Source organism: Oncorhynchus nerka, linkage group LG15 (genome assembly GCF_034236695.1).
Source record: "Oncorhynchus nerka isolate Pitt River linkage group LG15, Oner_Uvic_2.0, whole genome shotgun sequence".
NCBI classification, from domain to species: domain Eukaryota; kingdom Metazoa; phylum Chordata; class Actinopteri; order Salmoniformes; family Salmonidae; genus Oncorhynchus; species Oncorhynchus nerka.
This window is the reverse complement of record NC_088410.1, coordinates 70,879,273-70,899,201: the sequence shown is the minus strand read 5'-3', so window position 1 is coordinate 70,899,201 and position 19,929 is coordinate 70,879,273. Positions and strand designations below refer to the sequence as shown.

The window sequence follows — 19,929 nt, the reverse complement described above, 5'->3', positions numbered from 1 at the left end:
AGTAGTAGCGCTCACCAGTAGCCCTCCGCTTACTGATGAGCTCTGGCCTCTTACTGGACATGAACTGACAAAATGACCAGCGGAACCGCAATAGAGACAGAGGCGGTTGGTAATTCTCCGTTCCCTCTCCTTAGTCGAGATGCGAATACCCCCCAGCTGCATGGGCTCAGCACCTGAGCCAGTGGAGGAAGATGGTAGTGATGCGGAGAGGGGGGAAACGGATAACGCGAGCTCTCTTCCACGAGCTCGGTGACGAAGATCTACCCGTCGCTCTATACGAATAGCGAGTTCAATCAAAGAATCCACGCTGGAAGGAACCTCCCGGGAGAGAATCTCATCCTTTACCTCCGCGTGGAGACCCTCCAGAAAACGAGCGAGCAACGCCGGCTCGTTCCAGTCACTGGAGGCAGCAAGAGTGCGAAACTCTATAGAGTAGTCCGTTATGGATCGATTCCCTTGACATAGGGAAGACAAGGCCCTGGAAGCTTCTTTCCCAAAAACTGAACGATCAAAAACCCGTATCATCTCCTCCTTAAAGTTCTGATACTGGTTAGTACACTCAGCCCTTGCCTCCCAGATTGCCGTGCCCCACTCACGAGCCCGTCCAGTAAGGAGAGATATGACGTAGGCGATACGAGCTGTACCCCTGGAGTACGTGTTGGGCTGGAGAGAGAACACAATATCACACTGGGTGAGGAACGAGCGGCATTCAGTGGGCTCCCCAGAGTAACACGGTGGGTTATTAATTCTGGGCTCCTGAGACTCGGAAGCCCTGGAAGTAGCCGGTGGATCGAGGCGGAGATTGTGAATATGTTTCGAGAGGTCGGAGACTTGGGCGGCCAGGGTCTCAACGGGCATGTCGAGCAGCAGACAATTCCTGCTCGTGTCTGCCTAGCATCGCTCCCTGGATCTCGACGGCTGAGTAGAGAGGATCCGAAGTCGCTGGGTCCATTCTTGGTCGGATTCTTCTGTTATGCAGATGAGTGAGGACCCAACAGCGATTCAACAGAAACAGTCTTTTAATGTCCAAACAGGGAAAACATAAATCCTCAATCGTTACAGGAGATGTCCAAACAGGGAAAACATAAATCCTCTATCTTTGCAGGAGAGTCCTCCTTCTAGTAGTAGAGGAGAATTGCAGGTCTAGCGGCAACAGACTGCAGGTCCCTCAGGGTAGGCGCGGGCCGTAGAGGACAAAGACACCTGCTCACACGTAGCATCTAATAAAGAGGCAGATTACGACAGGACGGGGCAAAGCAAACAAGAATCCGACAAGGACAGAAGCAGAAACAGAGAGAGAAATAGAGACTTAATCAGAGGGCAAAAGAGGAGACAGGTGTGAGAGAGTAAACGAGGTCGTTAGGAGAATGGGGAACAGCTGGGAGCAGGAACGGAACGAAAGAGAGAGAGAAAGATAGTAACCTAATACGACCAGCAGGGGGAAACGAAGAGAAGAGAAAGCACAGGGACAAGATATAACATGACAGTTGGAGGTCCTGACGAATCACGTCCAGATAAAGCATCATGTTAATGTTACTACTTAGCTTCGGTTGTTGGAGGTCCTGACGAATCACGTCCAGATAAAGCATCATGTTAATGTTACTACTTAGCTTCGGCTGTTGGAGGTCCTGACGAACCACGTCCAGATAAAGCATCATGTTAATGTTACTACTTAGCTTCGGCTGGTGGAGGTCCTGACGAATCACGTCCAGATAAAGCATCATGTTAATGTTACTACTTAGCTTCGGCTGGTGGAGGTCCTGACGAATCACGTCCAGATAAAGCATCATGTTAATGTTACTACTTAGCTTCGGCTGGTGGAGGTCCTGACGAACCACGTCCAGATAAAACATCATGTTAATGTTACTACTTATCTTCGGCTGGTGGAGGTCCTGACGAACCACGACCAGATAAAGCATCATGTTAATGTTACTACTTAGCTTCGGCTGTTGGAGGTCCTGACGAACCACGTCCAGATAAAGCATCATGTTAATGTTACTACTTAGCTTCGGCTGGTGGAGGTCCTGACGAATCACATCCAGATAAAGCATCATGTTAATGTTACTACTTAGCTTCGGCTGGTGGAGGAGGTTCTTACGAATCATGTCCAGATAAAGCGTCCGGAGTAAAAAAGTTGAATGAAAAAAAGTTGAGAGGGAAAAACCAAAAATGTAAACGGTAATTGAAAAGTAAAAACCGTAAAGTTGTCAGGGAGCAAAGTAAGGTGGCAACAAAACGCACAAGACCCACAGCAACATGTAAACAAGTCTGCAAGTTGTGACCGGAAATGATAGTGTTAACTAACGGGGAAACGGTGATAGTGTTAACTAACGGGGAAACGGTGATAGTGTTAACTAACGGGGAAACGGTGATAGTGTTAACTAACGGGGAAACGGTGATAGTGTTAACTAACGGGGAAACGGTGATAGTGTTAACTAACGGGGAAACGGTGATAGTGTTAACTAACGGGGAAACGGTGATAGTGTTAACTAACGGGGAAACGGTGATAGTGTTAACTAACGGGGAAACGGTGATAGTGTTAACTAACGGGGAAACGGTGATAGTGTTAACTAACGGGGAAACGGTGATAGTGTTAACTAACGGGGAAACGGTGATAGTGTTAACTAACGGGGAAACGGTGATAGTGTTAACTAACGGGGAAAACTCTAGAAAGTTGAGTGAAGTTCAATCTTGTGCTTCTCTGCGCGTCATTTCTTCAGTGTGGCAGTCTGAGGGGAGCTGTGCGCCCACGCAGCTTAGAGGGAACATTGGTCTTGTCCCTCTGTCTGTCTCTCCTCTCTCTCTCTGTTACCTCCAGATTTGGACAGGAGCATGGAGCCCCTCATCGAGAGGCCAAAGGTTAAACCAGAGGGTTTGCTAGGAGACTCGGAGAACGGCAACAACAACAACAGTCTCTCACAGCCGGACCTGACGACACCTAGCAAGAGCATTACCTGTGAGTTACACACACACACACACACACACACCTACATACACAAGCATACGCACACACACACACACACACACACACACACACACACACACACACACACGTCTGTCTGCACATATGTACACGCTCTCTCATACATAAATGGCTTTGAATGTTTGGGCTCCAGCCCCGGTGTTGTGAGTCACACCGTCTGGACCCTGAATGAACACACACAGCCCTAAGAAATAGGTTAGATACACACTCTCTCATGCCTCTGAATTGAATTGTCAACAGAGGGATTTAAAAATAAATATTTAGCCATTTATTTTGAATTTTTAAATAGAAATGTGAAACAAATTCTTATTTACAATGATGGCCTACTGGGGAGCAGTGGGCAGAACAAGAGATTTATACCTTGTCAGCTCAGGGATTCGATCTAGCAACCTTTCGGTTACTGGTCCAACGCTCTAACCACTAGGATACCTGCCTGTTAGTTTCCAAATTGCTAAAGCACACGTGTCTACATGCAAAACGCCACATGCTGCAGCCAAATGAAACACCTCTCCTCCATTTGACTATTTCCTCTCTGTTTGGTGGTAACTGTGATTGCTGGGAGTCGCTATGACTACTGTACCTAGGTGACTCTGACAGTGTAGTTTTTGGACGTGTCCGTCTCTCCCCCGTATTCTCTTGGGCATCTTTGTGAAGTAGGAACCATAGTTTATGTAGTAATATAGACCTGGGCTTACAGTGTATCGTCAGACCTGATTAGAGGGGTCACAGTTCAAGGCCTGGTCCTGGCTAGAAACACTGGTTTGTTTCGTTGATGGGTCACAAGAAGTCCAAACGGTAAAGGTGGTTCACAGAGCAAATGTCCTTCATTGACCCCTGAATACCATATGGTCCCCCAATACAGTACTGCATTCACTTCCTGCTGGGAAAGCAGCCCTGGCATCAATAACATACAGATACTGTACACAAATATACTGATACACACATACCTTCCTGTCTCCCCCAAAACCCCTATCCACACACACACATCATCCCACTGTAGTCCGGCCAGGGGTCCTCTGCTCCAAGCAACGTGAGCTACTTCCTGATAGTTACTGAGCTTCCACAAAGTAACTCCAGGAGCTGTACTGATGGTGTGTTTAAGAGGCTGTGTCAGAGAGAGAGAGAGAGAGAGAGAGAGAGAGAGATTGGGTAATACTAGGACAGTATTTAGGGTTATGGGGGAATTGGGCCGGGTAATGTTGAGATACTTATGAGACAGGTTTCTGTGGGATTTTTGTGTGTGCGTATTAGTCTGGGTCTGTATTCAACATTCTTCTCTTACTTTATGTCCCCCATAAAACCAGCTCCATACACTGTGCTGCAAGAGTTACTAGACTACGGACAAAATGTACAAGCCCCATCTCACACCTTCCTCCTTCCCCCTGTACCTCAATACCCCCTATAACTCTATCCCCCTGTACCTCCCTCTACCCCCCTATACCTCCCTCTATCCCCCTATACCTCCCTCTATCCATCTCACACCTTCCTCTATCCCCCCTATACCTACCTCTATCCATCTCACAACTTCCTCTATCCCCCTATACCTCTATCCCCCTATACCTCTATCCCCCTGTACCTCATTACCCCCTATACCTCTATCCACCTGTACGTCCCTCTATCCCCCTATACCTACCTCTATCCATCTCACACCTTCCTCTATCCCCCCTATACCTCCCTCTATCCATCTCACACCTTCCTCCATCCCCCTGTACCTCCCTCTATCCCCCTATACCTACCTCTATCCATCTCACACCTTCCACTATCCCCCTATACCTACCTCTATCCATCTCACACCTCCTCTATCCCCCTATACCTCCCTCTATCCATCTCACACCTCCCTCTATCCCCCTATACCTCCCTCTATCCATCTCACACCTTCCTCCATCCCCCTATACCTCCATCCCCCTGTACCTCCCTCTATCCCCCTGTACCTCCCTCTATCCATCTCACACCTTCCTCTATCCCCCTATACCTCCCTCTATCCATCTCACACCTTCCTCTATCCCCCTATACCTCCTCTATCCATCTCACACCTACCTCCATCCCCTGTACCTCATTACCCCTATACCTCTATCCCCTGTACCTTCCTCTATCCCCCTATACCTACCTCTATCCATCTCACACCTTCCTCTATCCCCCTATACCTCCCTCTATCCATCTCACACCTTCCTCTATCCCCCTATACCTCCCTCTATCCATCTCACACCTTCCTCTATCCCCCTATACCTCCCTCTATCCATCTCACACCTTCCTCTATCCCCCTGTACCTCCCTCCATCCCCTGTACCTCCTCTATCCATCTCACACCTTCCTCTATCCCCCCCTATACCTCCCTCTATCCCCTGTACCTCCCTCTATCCCCCCTGTACCTCCCTCTATCCCCCTATACCTCCCTCTATCCATCTCACACCTTCCTCTATCCCCCTATACCTACCTCTATCCATCTCACACCTCCCTCTATCCCCCTATACCTCCCTCTATCCATCTCACACCTTCCTCTATCCCCCTATACCTCCCTCTATCCATCTCACACCTTCCTCTATCCCCCCATACCTCCCTCTATCCATCTCACACCTTCCTCCATCCCCTGTACCTCCCTCTATCCCCTATACCTACCTCTATCCATCTCACACCTTCCACTATCCCCCTATACCTCCTCTATCCATCTCACACCTCCCTCTATCCCCCTATACCTCCCTCTATCCATCTCACACCTCCCTCTATCCCCCTATACCTCCCTCTATCCATCTCACACCTTCCTCCATCCCCCTATACCTCCATCCCCTGTACCTCCCTCTATCCCCTGTACCTCCCTCTATCCATCTCACACCTTCCTCTATCCCCCTATACCTCCCTCTATCCATCTCACACCTTCCTCTATCCCCCTATACCTCCCCTATCCATCTCACACCTCCTCCATCCCCTGTACCTCATTACCCCTATACCTCTATCCCCCTGTACCTCTATCCCCCTATACCTACCTCTATCCATCTCACACCTTCCTCTATCCCCCTATACCTCCCTCTATCCATCTCACACCTTCCTCTATCCCCCTATACCTCCCTCTATCCATCTCACACCTTCCTCTATCCCCCTATACCTCCCTCTATCCATCTCACACCTTCCTCTATCCCCTGTACCTCCCTCCATCCCCTGTACCTCCCTCTATCCATCTCACACCTTCCTCTATCCCCCCTATACCTCCCTCTATCCCCTGTACCCCCTCCCTCTATCCCCCCTGTACCTCCCTCTATCCCCCTATACCTCCCTCTATCCATCTCACACCTTCCTCTATCCCCTATACCTACCTCTATCCATCTCACACCTCCCTCTATCCCCCCTATCCCCCTATACCTCCCTCTATCCATCTCACACCTTCCTCTATCCCCCCCTATACCTCCCTCTATCCATCTCACACCTTCCTCTACCCCCTATACCTCCTCTATCCATCTCACACCTTCCTCTATCCCCCTATACCTCCTCTATCCATCTCACACCTTCCTCTATCCCCCTATACCTCCCTCTATCCATCTCACACCTTCCTCTATCCCCCTATACCTCCCTCTATCCATCTCACACCTTCCTCTATCCCCCCTATACCTCCTCTATCCATCTCACACCTCCCTCTATCCCCCTATACCTCCTCTATCCATCTCACACCTCCTCTATCCCCCTATACCTCCCCTCTATCCATCTCACACCTTCCTCTATCCCCCTATACCTCCCTCTCTATCCATCTCACACCTTCCTCTATCCCCCTATACCTCCCCTCTATCCATCTCACACCTTCCACTATCCCCCTATACCTCCTCTATCCATCTCATCCCCCTATCCCCCTATACCTCCCTCTATCCATCTCACACCTTCCTCTATCCCCTATACCTCCCCTCTATCCATCTCACACCTCCCCCTATCCCCCTATACCTCCCTCTATCCATCTCACACCTCCTCTATCCCCCTATACCTCCCTCTATCCATCTCACACCTTCCTCTATCCCTCCTATACCTCCCTCTATCCATCTCACACCTTCCTCTATCCCCCTATACCTCCCTCTATCCATCTCACATCCCCCTATACCTCCCTCTATCTTCCTCTATCCCCCCCCTATACCTCCCTCTATCCATCTCACACCTTCCTCTATCCCCCTATACCTCCTCTATCCATCTCACACCTTCCTCTATCCCCCTATACCTCCCTATCCATCTCACACCTCCTCTATCCCCCTATACCTCCTCTATCCATCTCACACCTCCCTCTATCCCTCCTATACCTCCCTCTATCCATCTCACACCTTCCTCTATCCCCCTATACCTCCCTCTATCCATCTCACACCTTCCTCTATCCCCCTATACCTCCTCTATCCATCTCACACCCCTCTATCCCCCTATACCTCCTCTCTATCCATCTCACACCTCCCTCTATCCCCCTATACCTCCCTCTATCCATCTCACACCTTCCTCTATCCCCCTATACCTCCCTCTATCCATCTCACACCTTCCTCTATCCCCCTATACCTCCCTCTATCCATCTCACACCTCCCTCTATCCCCCTATACCTCCCTCCATCTCACACCTCCTCTATCCCCCCTATACCTCCTCTATCCATCTCACACCCCCTTCCTCTCTATCCCTCCTATCCCCTACCTCCCTCTATCCATCTCACACCTCCCCTCTATCCCCCTATACCTCCCCTCTATCCATCTCACACCTTCCTCTATCCCCCTATACCTCCCTCTATCCATCTCACACCTTCCTCTATCCCCCCTATACCTCCCTCTATCCATCTCACACCTTCCTCTATCCCCCCTATACCTCCCTCTATCCATCTCACACCTTCCACTATCCCCCTATACCTCCCTATCCCCCTCCTCCTCTATCCATCTCACACTCCTCCTATCCCCCTATACCTCCTCTATCCATCTCACACCTTCCTCTATCCCCCCTATACCTCCCTCTATCCATCTCACACCTTCCTCTATCCCCCTATACCTCCTCTATCCATCTCACACCTCCCTCTATCCCCCTATACCTCCCTCTATCCATCTCACACCTTCCTCTATCCCCCTATACCTCCCTCTATCCATCTCACACCTTCCTCTATCCCCCTATACCTCCCCCCTCTATCCATCTCACACCTTCCTCCATCCCCTGTACCTCATTACCCCTATACCTCTATCCCCCTGTACCTCCTCTATCCCCCTATACCTCCTCTATCCATCTCACACCTCCCTCTATCCCCCCTATACCTCCCTCTATCCATCTCACACCTCCCTCTATCCCCCTATACCTCCTCTATCCATCTCACACCTTCCCTCTATCCCCTCTATATCCTCCCTCTATCCCCTATCCTCCCTCACCTTCCTCTCCTATCCCCCTATACCTCCCTCTATCCATCTCACACCTTCCTCTATCTCCTCCCTATCCATCTCCTCCCTCTATCCCCCTATACCTCCCTCTATCCATCTCACACCTCCCTCTATCCCCTGCTATACCTCCCTATCCATCTCACACCTCCTCTATCCCCCTATACCTCCCTCTATCCATCTCACACCTCCCTCTATCCCCCTATACCTCCTCTATCCATCTCACACCTTCCTCTATCCCCTATACCTCCCTCTATCCATCTCACACCTTCCTCTATCCCCCCCTATACCTCCCTTATCCATCTATACCTCTATCCCCTGTACCTCCTCTATCCCCCTATACCTCCTCTATCCATCTCACACCTCCCTCTATCCCCCTATACCTCTCCTCTATCCATCTCATCCACCTCCTCTATCCCCCTATACCTCCCTCCTCTATCCATCTCACACCTCTATCCCCTATACTCCCTCTATCCATCTTACACCTCCTCCTATCCCCCCTATACCTCCCTCTATCCATCTCACACCTCCCTCTATCCCCCTATACCTCCCTCTATCCATCTCACACCTTCCTCTATCCCCCTATACCTCCCCTCTATCCATCTCACACCTTCCTCTATCCCCCCTATACCTCCCTCTATCCATCTCACACCTCCCTCCATCCCCCTGTACCTCATTACCCCCTATCCTCTATCCCCACCTTCCTCCTATCCCCCTATACCTCCCTCTATCCATCTCACACCTTCCTCTATCCCCCTATACCTCCCTCTATCCATCTCACACCTTCCTCTATCCCCCTATACCTCCCTCTATCCATCTCACACCTTCCTCTATCCCCCTATACCTCCCTCTATCCATCTCACACCTTCCTCCCCTATCCCCTCCATCTCCCCTACCTCCCCTCTATCCATCTCACACCTTCCTCTATCCCCCTATACCTCCCTCTATCCATCTCACTGTACCTCCCTCTATCCCCCTATACCTCCCTCTATCCATCTCACACCTTCCTCTATCCCCCCTATACCTACCTCTATCCATCTCACACCTTCCTCTATCCCCCTATACCTCCCTCTATCCATCTCACACCTTCCTCCCCCTATACCTCCCCTATCCATCCTCCCTCTATCCATCTCACCCTGTACCATTCCTCTATCCCCCTATACCTCCCTCTATCCATCTCACACCTTCCTCTATCCCCCCTATACCTCCTCTATCCATCTCACACCTTCCTCTATCCCCTATACCTCCTCTATCCATCTCACACCTCCCTATCCCCCTATACCTCCCTCTATCCATCTCCACCTCCTCTATCCTCCTATACTCCCTCTATCCATCTCACACCTTCCTCTATCCCCCTATACCTCCCCTATCCATCTCACACCTCCTCTATCCCCCTATACCTCCTCCATATCCATCTCACACACCTTCCTCTATCCCCCTATACCTCCCTCTATCCATCTCACACCTTCCTCTATCCCCCTATCCTCCTCTATCCATCTCACACCTTCCTCCATCCCCCTGTACCTCATTACCCCTATACCTCTATCCCCTGTACCTTCCTCTATCCCCCCTATACCTACCTCTATCCATCTCACACCTTCCTCTATCCCCCTATACCTCCTCTATCCATCTCACACCTTCCTCTATCCCCCTATACCTCCCTCTATCCATCTCACACCTTCCTCTATCCCCTATACCTCCCTCTATCCATCTCACACCTTCCTCTATCCCCTGTACCTCCCTCCATCCCCTGTACCTCCCTCTATCCATCTCACACCTTCCTCTATCCCCCTATACCTCCCTCTATCCCCCCTGTACCTCCCTCTATCCCCTGTACCTCCTCTATCCCCCTATACCTCCCTCTATCCATCTCACACCTTCCTCTATCCCCCTATACCTTCCCTCTATCCATCCCACCTCCCTCTATCCCCCCCTATACCTCCTCTATCCATCTCCACCTTCCTCTATCCCCCCTATCCCCCTCTATCCATCTCCACCTTCCTCTATCCCCCTATACCTCCTCTATCCATCTCACACCTCCTCTATCCCCCTATACCTCCCTCTATCCATCTCACACCTTCCTCTATCCCCCCTATACCTCCCTCTATCCATCTCACACCTTCCTCTATCCCCCTATACCTACCCTATCCATCTCACACCTTCCTCTATCCCCTATACCTCCCCTCTATCCATCTCACACCTTCCCTCCCCCCTATCCCCCTGTCCATCTCTCACCTTCCTCTATCCCCCTATACCTCCTATCCATCTCACACCTTCCACTATCCCCTATACCTCCCTCTATCCCCCCCTATCCCTCTATCCATCTCACACCTTCCTCTATCCCCCTATACCTCCCTCTATCCATCTCACACCTTCCTCTATCCCCCTATACCTCCTCTATCCATCTCACACCTTCCCTCCCCCTATCCCCCTATATCCTCCCTCCCTCCCTATCCATCTCTCACCTTCCTCTATCCCCTATCCCCCTATACCTCCTCTATCCATCTCACACCTTCCTCTATCCCCCTATACCTCCTCTATCCCCCTGTATCCATCTCATCCATCTCCTTCCTCTATCCCCCTATACCTCCCCTCTATCCATCTCACACTTCCTCTATCCCCCTATACCTCCTCTATCCATCTCACACCTTCCACTATCCCCCTCTATCCACCTCCTCTATCCCCCATATCCTCCTCCCCTATCCATCTCCTCCTCTATCCCCCTATACCTCCCTCTATCCATCTCACACCTTCCTCTATCCCCCTATACCTCCCTATCCATCTCACACCTCCTCCCCCTATCCTCCCCTATCCATCTCACACCTCCTCTATCCCCCCTATACCTCCCTCTATCCATCTCACACCTACTCCATCCCCTGTACCTCCCTTACCCCTATACCTCCTATCCCCTGTACCTTCCTCTATCCCCCTATACCTACCTCTATCCATCTCACACCTTCCTCTATCCCCCTATACCTCCCTCTATCCATCTCACACCTTCCTCTATCCCCCTATACCTCCCTCTATCCATCTCACACCTTCCTCTATCCCCCTATACCTCCCCTCTATCCATCTCACACCTTCCTCTATCCCCTATACCTCCCTCCTATCCCCCTATACCTCCCTCTATCCATCTCACACCTTCCTCTATCCCCCCTATACCTCCCTCTATCCATCTCACCTCCTCCCCCTATCCCTCCTCTATCCCCCCCCTATACCTCCCTCTATCCATCTCACACCTTCCTCTATCCCCCTATACCTCCCTCTATCCATCTCACACCTCCTCTATCCCCCTATACCTCCCTCTATCCATCTCACACCTTCCTCTATCCCCCTATACCTCCTCTATCCATCTCATCACCTTCCTCCCCCCCTATCCTCCCTCTATCCATCTCACACCTCCCTCTATCCCCCTGTACCTCCCTCTATCCATCTCTACCTTCCTCCATCCCCCTATCCTCCCTCTATCCATCTCCTTCCTCTATCCCCCTATATCCATCCTCTATCCATCCTCCTCTATCCCCTTCCTCTATCCCCCTATACCTCCCTCTATCCATCTCACACCTTCCTCTATCCCCCTATACCTCCCTCTATCCATCTCACACCTCCTCTATCCCCCTATACCTCCTCTCCATCTCCACCTCTCTATCCCCCTATACCTCCCTCTATCCATCTCACACCTTCCTCTATCCCCCCTATACCTCCCATCTATCCATCTCACCTCTCCTCTATCCCCCTATACCTCCCTCTATCCATCTCACACCTTCCTCTATCCCCCTATACCTCCTCTATCCATCTCACACCTATCCCCTGTACCTCCTCCATCCCCCTATTCCTCTCTATCCCCCCTCCCTATACCTCCCTCTATCCATCTCACATCCATTCCTCTATCCCCCTATACCTCCCTCTATCCATCTCACACCTTCCTCTATCCCCCCTATCCCTCTCTATCCATCTCACACTTCCTCTATCCCCCCTATACCTCCCTCTATCCATCTCACACCTTCCTATCCCCCTATACCTCCTCTATCCATCTCACCTTCCTCTATCCCCCTATACCTCCCTCTATCCATCTCACACCTCCTCTATCCCCTATACCTCCCTCCTATCCATCTCACACCTCCCTCTATCCCCCTCTACCTCCCCCTCTATCCATCTCACACCTTCCTCTATCCCCCCTATACCTCCCTCTATCCATCTCACCTCCTCCTCTATCCCCCCCCTCCCTCTATCCATCTCACACCTTCCTCTATCCCCCTATACCTCCCTCTATCCATCTCACACCTCCTCTATCCCCCTATACCTCCCTCTATCCATCTCACACCTCCCTCTATCCCCCTATACCTCCCTCTATCCATCTCACACCTTCCTCCCCCCCTATACCTCCCTCCATCTCTTGTACCTATCCCCCTATACCTCCCTCTATCCATCTCACCTTCCTCTATCCCCCTATACCTCCCTCTATCCATCTCACACCTTCCTCTATCCCCCTATACCTCCCTCTATCCATCTCACACCTTCCTCTATCCCCCTATACCTCCCTCTATCCATCTCACACCTTCCTCTATCCCCCTATACCCCCCTATCCATCTCACACCTTCCTCTATCCCCCTATACCTCCCTCTATCCATCTCACACCTCCTCTATCCCCCTATACCTCCCCCTATCCATCTCACACCTCCCTCTATCCCCCTATACCTCCCTCTATCCATCTCCATCCCCTACCTCCCTCTATCCATCTATCCCCCCTATACCTCCCTCTATCCATCTCACACCTTCCTCTATCCCCCTATACCTCCTCTATCCCCTCACTACCCTCCCCCTCCCCTATCCTCCTCTATCCCCTATCTCACCTTCCTCTATCCCCCCCTATACCTCCCTCTATCCATCTCACACCTTCCTCTATCCCCCTATACCTCCCCTATCCATCTCACACCTTCCTCTATCCCCCTATACCTCCCTCTATCCATCTCACACCTTCCTATCCCCCTATACCTCCCTCTATCCCTCTATCCATCCCCACACCCCTCTATCCCCCTCTACCCCTCTACCTCCCTCTACCTTCCCCTATCCCCCTATACCTCCCTCTATCCATCTCACACCTTCCTCTATCCCCTATCCTCACTATCCATCTCCTCTATCCCCCTATACCTCCCTCTATCCATCTCACACCTCCTCTATCCCCCTATCCTCCCTATCCATCTCACCTCCCCTCTATCCATCCCCCCCCTATACCTCCCTCTATCCATCTCACACCCATCCCCTATCCCCCCTATACCTCCCCCCTGTACCTCCTATCCCCCTATCCACCTCCCTATCCCCCTATACCATCTCCATCTCACCTCCCTCTATCCCCCTATACCTCCCTCTATCCATCTCACACCTTCCTCCATCCCCCTATACCATCTCACCCTCTATCCCCTCCACCTCCCTCTATCCCCCCTATACCTCCCTCTATCCATCTATACCTATCCTCTATCCCCCTCCTCCTCTATCCATCTCACACCTCCTCTATCCCCCTATACCTCCCTCTATCCATCTCACACCTCCTCTATCCCCCCTATACCTCCCCTATCCATCTCACACCTTCCTCTATCCCCCTATCCCCCTACCTCCCTCTATCCATCTCACACCTTCCTCTATCCCCCTATACCTCCTCTATCCCCCTATCTACCCCTCCCCTCTATCCATCTCACACCTCCCTCTATCCCCCTATACCTCCCTCTATCCATCTCACCATCCCCCTATACCTCCTCTATCCCCCTATCCATACCTCCCTCTATCCCCCTACCCCTCTATCCATCTCACACCTCTATCCCCCTCCTCCCTGTCCCCCCCTATCCCTATACCCTATCCATCTCACACCTCCCTATCCATCTCATCCCCCTATCCCCCTACCTCCCTCTATCCATCTCACACTTCCTCTATCCCCCCTATACCTCCTCTATCCATCTCACACCTTCCCTCTATCCCCCTATACCTCCCTCTATCCATCTCACACCTTCCTCTATCCCCCTATACCTCCCCTCTATCCATCTCACACCTTCCTCTATCCCCCCTATACCTCCTCTATCCCTCTATCCCCCTATCTCCCTCTCCACACCCTTCCTCTATCCCCCTATACCTCTATCCATCTCACACTTCCTCCCCCTATCCTCCCTATCCATCTCCCCCTGCTATACTCTATCCATCTCACACCTTCCTCTATCCCCCTATACCTCCCTCTATCCATCTCCCCTACCTACCTCCCTCCCCCCCCTATCCATATCTCACACTCCTCTATACCCCCCTCTATCCATCTCACACCTTCCTCTATCCCCCTATACCTCCCTCTATCCATCTCACACCTTCCTCTATCCCCCTATACCTCCCTCTATCCATCTCACACCTTCCTATCCCCTCCTCCTCTATCCATCTCACACCTCCCTCTATCCCCCTATACCTCCCTCTATCCATCTCACACCTTCCTCTATCCCCCTGTACCTCCCTCTATCCATCTCACACCTTCCTCTATCCCCCCTATACCTCCCTCTATCCATCTCACACCTCCCTCTATCCCCCCTATACCTCCCTCTATCCATCTCACACCTTCCTCTATCCCCCTATATCCTCCCTCTATCCATCTCACACCTCCTCTATCCCCCCTATACCTCCCTCTATCCATCTCACACCTTCCTCTATCCCCCTATACCTCCCTCTATCCATCTCACACCTTCCTCTATCCCCTATACCTCCCTCTATCCATCTCACACCTTCCACTCTATCCCCCTATCCCCCTATACCTCCCTCTATCCATCTCACACCTTCCTCTATCCCCCTATACCTCCTCTATCCATCTCACACCTTCCTCTATCCCCCTATACCTCCTCTATCCATCTCACACCTCCTCTATCCCCCTATACCTCCCTCTATCCATCTCACACCTTCCTCTATCCCCCTATACCTCCCTATCCATCTCACACCTCCTCTATCCCCCTATACCTCCCTCTATCCATCTCACACCTTCCTCCATCCCCCCTATCCCTATCCCCCTCCTCTATACCTCTCTATCCCCTATACCTCCCATCTCACACCTCCTCTATCCCCCTATACCTCCCTCTATCCATCTCACACCTTCCTCTATCCCCCTATACCTCCCTCTATCCATCTCACACCTCCCTCTATCCCCTATCCCCCTATCCCCCTACCTCCCTCTATCCATCTCACACCTTCCTCTATCCCCCTATCCTCCTGTATCCATCTACCCTCTCTATCCCCCCCCTCTATCCTCCCTCCATCCCCCTATACCTCCCTCTATCCATCTCACACCTTCCTCTATCCCCCTATACCTCCCTCTATCCATCTCACACCTTCCTCTATCCCCCTATACCTCCCTCTATCCATCTCACACCTCCTCTATCCCCCTATACCTCCCCTATCCATCTCATCCATCTCACATCCATCTCTATCCCCCTATACCTCCCTCTATCCATCTCACACCTCCCTCTATCCCCCTACCTCCTCTATCCATCTCACACCTTCCTCTATCCCCCTCTATCCATCTCATACCTCCCTCTATCCATCTCCATCACCTTCCTCTATCCCCCTATACCTCCCTCTATCCATCTCACACCTTCCTCTATCCCCCTATACCTCCCTCTATCCATCTCATCTCTATCCCCCCTATACCTCCCTCCTATCCATCTCACCCTCCTCTATCCCCCTATACCCCATCTCACACCTTCCTCTATCCCCTATACCTCCCTCTATCCATCTCACACCTTCCTCTATCCCCCTATACCTCCTCTATCCATCTCACACCTTCCTCCATCCCCCTATACCTCCCTCTATCCATCTCACACCTTCCTCTATCCCCTGTACCTCCCTCTATCCCCCTATACCTCCCTCTATCCATCTCACACCTTCCTCTATCCCCCTATACCTCCCTCTATCCATCTCACACCTTCCTCTATCCCCCTATACCCCCTATCCATCTCTCTATCACCTCCCTCCTCCATCTCATCCCCTATCCCCTACCTCCCCTCTATCCATCTCACACCTCCCCTCCCCCCTATACCTCCATCTCATCCCCCTATACCTCCCTCTATCCATCTCACACCTTCCTATCCTATACCTCTATCCCCCTATACCTCCCTCTATCCATCTCACACTCCCCTATACCTCCATCCATCTCACACCTTCCTCTATCCCCCCTATACCTCCCATCTATCCATCCCCCTGTACACACCTTCCTCTATCCCCCTATACCTCCTCCCCCTATACCATCTCCATCTCACCTTCCTCTATCCCCCTATACCTCCCTCCATCTCATCCATCTCACCTCCCTCTATCCATCTCCTCCTCCATCCCCCTGTATCCCCCTATACCTCCCTCTATCCATCTCACACCTTCCTCTATCCCCCTATACCTCCCTCTATCCATCTCACACCTTCCACTATCCCCTATCCTCCCTCTATCCATCTCACACTCCTCCCATCTCATCCCCCCCTATACCTCCCTCTATCCATCTCTCACACCTTCCTCTATCCCCCTATACCTCCTCTATCCATCTCACACCTTCCTCTATCCATCCCCCTGTATCCATCTCACACCTTCCTCTATCCCCCTATACCTCCCTCTATCCATCTCACACCTTCCTCTATCCCCCTATACCTCCCTATCCATTTCACCTTCCTCTATCCCCCTATACCTCCCCTATCCATCTCACACCTTCCTCCATCCCCCTATACCTCCCTCTATCCATCTCACACCTTCCCCTCCATCCCCCCCCTGTACCTCCTTCCCCCTCTATCCATCCTCCTCTATCCCCTGTACCTCCTCTATCCATCTCACACCTTCCTATCCCCTATACCTCCATCCATCCCCCTGTATCTCCTCTATCCCCCTGTACCTCCCTCTATCCCCCCCCTATACCTCCCTCTATCCATCTCACCCTTCCTCTATCCCCCTATACCTCCCTCTATCCATCTCACACCTTCCTCTATCCCCCTATACCTCCCTCTATCCATCTCACACCTTCCTCTATCCCCCCTATACCTCCTCTATCCATCTCACACCTTCCTCTATCCCCCTATACCCCCTCCCTCTATCCATCTCACACCTTCTCTATCCCCCTATACCTCCCTCTATCCATCTCACCTCCTCCTCCCTCTATCCCCCCTATACCTCTATCCCGCTGTATCCTACCTCTATCCATCTCACACCTTCCTCCATCCCCCTTCCTCCCTCTTTCCCCCTATACCTCTATCCCCTGTACCTCCCTGTACCTCTCCACCTCTCTATCCCCCTATCTCACACCTTCCCCCTCCCTCTATCCATCTCACCTTCCTCTATCCCCCCTATACCTACCTCTATCCCCACCTTCCCCATCCCCCTATCCATCCCTTCCTCCCTCTATCCTCCCTCTATCCTTCCTCTATCCCCCTATACCTCCCCTCTATCCATCTCACACCTTCCTCCATCCCCCTATACCTCCCCTCTATCCCCTTCCTCCCTCTATCCCCTATACCTCCCTCTATCCATCTCCCCTTCCTCTATCCCCCTATACCTCCCTCTATGCCACACCTTCCTCCCCCTATACCTCCCTCTATCCTCCATCCATCCCCTGTACCTCCATCCCCCTGTACCTCATTACCCCCTATACCTCCATCCCCCTGTACCTCAGTACCCCTATACCTCCATCCCCCTGTACCACATTACCCCCTATACCTCCATCCCCCTGTACCACATTACCCCCTATACCTCCATCCCCTGTACCACATTACCCCCTATACCTCCATCCCCCTGTACCACATTACCCCTATACCTCCATCCCCCTGTACCACATTACCCCCTATACCTCCATCCCCCTGTACCTCATTACCCCCTATACCTCCATCCCCCTGTACCTCAGTACCCCTATACCTCCATCCCCTGTACCACATTACCCCCTATACCTCCATCCCCCTGTACCACGTTACCCCCTATACCTCCATCCCCCTGTACCTCATTACCCCCTATACCTCCATCCCCTGTACCACATTACCCCTATACCTCCATCCCCTGTACCTCATTACCCCCTATACCTCTATCCCCCTGTACCTCCCTCTATCCATCTCACACCTTCCTCTATCCCCCTATACCTTCCTCCATCCCCCCTGTACCTTCCTCTATCCCCCTATACCTCCCCTCTATCCATCTCACACCTGCCTCTATCCCCCTATACCTACCTCCATCCCCTGTACCTCCCTCTATGTCCCCTATACCTCCCTCTATCCATCTCACACCTTCCTTTATCCCCCCTATACCTCCCTCTATCCATCTCACACCTTCCTCTATCCCCCTATACCTCCCTCTATCCATCTCACACCTTCCTCTATCCCCCTATACCTCCCTCCATCCCCCTGTACCTCCCTCCATCCCCCTATACCTCCCTCTATCCATCTCACACCTTCCTCCATCCCCTGTACCTCTTACCCCTATACCTCTATCCCCTGTACCTCCCTCTATCCCCCTATACCTCCCTCTATCCATCTCACACCTTCCTCTATCCCCCCTATACCTCCCTCTATCCATCTCACACCTTCCTCTATCCCCCTATACCTACCTCTATCCATCTCACACCTTCCTCCATCCCCCTGTACCTCTTTCCCCTATACCTCTATCCCCTGTACCTCCCTCTATCTCCCCTATACCTCCCTCTATCCATCTCACACCTTCCTCTATCCCCCCTATACCTCCCTCTATCCATCTCACACCTTCCTCTATCCCCCTATACCTCCCTCTATCCATCTCACACCTTCCTCTATCCCCCTATACCTACCTCTATCCATCTCACACCTTCCTCCATCCCCCTATACCTCCATCCCCCTGTACCTCATTACCCCCTATACCTCCATCCCCTGTACCTCAGTACCCCTATACCTCCATCCCCTGTACCACATTACCCCCTATACCTCCATCCCCCTGTACCTCATTACCTCCTATACCTCCATCCCCCTGTACCTCATTACCCCCTATACCTCCATCCCCTGTACCTCATTACCCCCTATACCTCTATCCCCCTGTACCTCATTACCCCTATACCTCCATCCCCTGTACCTCATTACCCCCTATACCTCTATCCCCCTGTACCTCCCTCCATCCCCCTATACCTCCCTCTATCCATCTCACACCTTCCTCTATCCCCCTATACCTTCCTCCATCCCCCTGTACCTTCCTCTATCCCCCTATACCTCCCTCTATCCATCTCACACCTGCCTCTATCCCCCCCCTATACCTACCTCCATCCCCCTGTACCTCCCTCTATCCCCCTATACCTCCCTCTATCCATCTCACACCTTCCTTTATCCCCCTATACCTCCCTCTATCCATCTCACACCTTCCTCTATCCCCTATACCTCCCTCTATCCATCTCACACCTCCCTCCATCCCCCTATACCTCCCTCTATCCCCCTATACCTCCTTCCCCCTTCCCCTATACCTCCCTCATTCCCCCTTCCCCCTATACCTCCCTCATTCCCCTATACCTCCCTCATTCCCTCATATATCAAATATGAACTTGTGGCTCTTGCTGCTACTAGTTGACTAGATGTCTGTGTGTATG

At 51.8% G+C, this 19,929-nt stretch overlaps 1 protein-coding gene across 4 annotated transcripts in view; it reads left to right on the top strand.

Moving 5' to 3' along the window:
- Window positions 1–19,929, top strand: part of LOC115119487 (myoD family inhibitor-like) — a 77,431-nt gene that overhangs the window by 31,732 nt on the left and 25,770 nt on the right. For all 4 annotated transcript variants that reach the window (XM_065001865.1, XM_065001864.1, XM_065001862.1 and 1 more), the window contains exon 3: window positions 2,819–2,956. In XM_065001865.1, coding sequence (XP_064857937.1) covers window positions 2,819–2,956 — 138 coding nt within the window. The remainder of the gene's footprint in view (window positions 1–2,818; window positions 2,957–19,929) is intronic.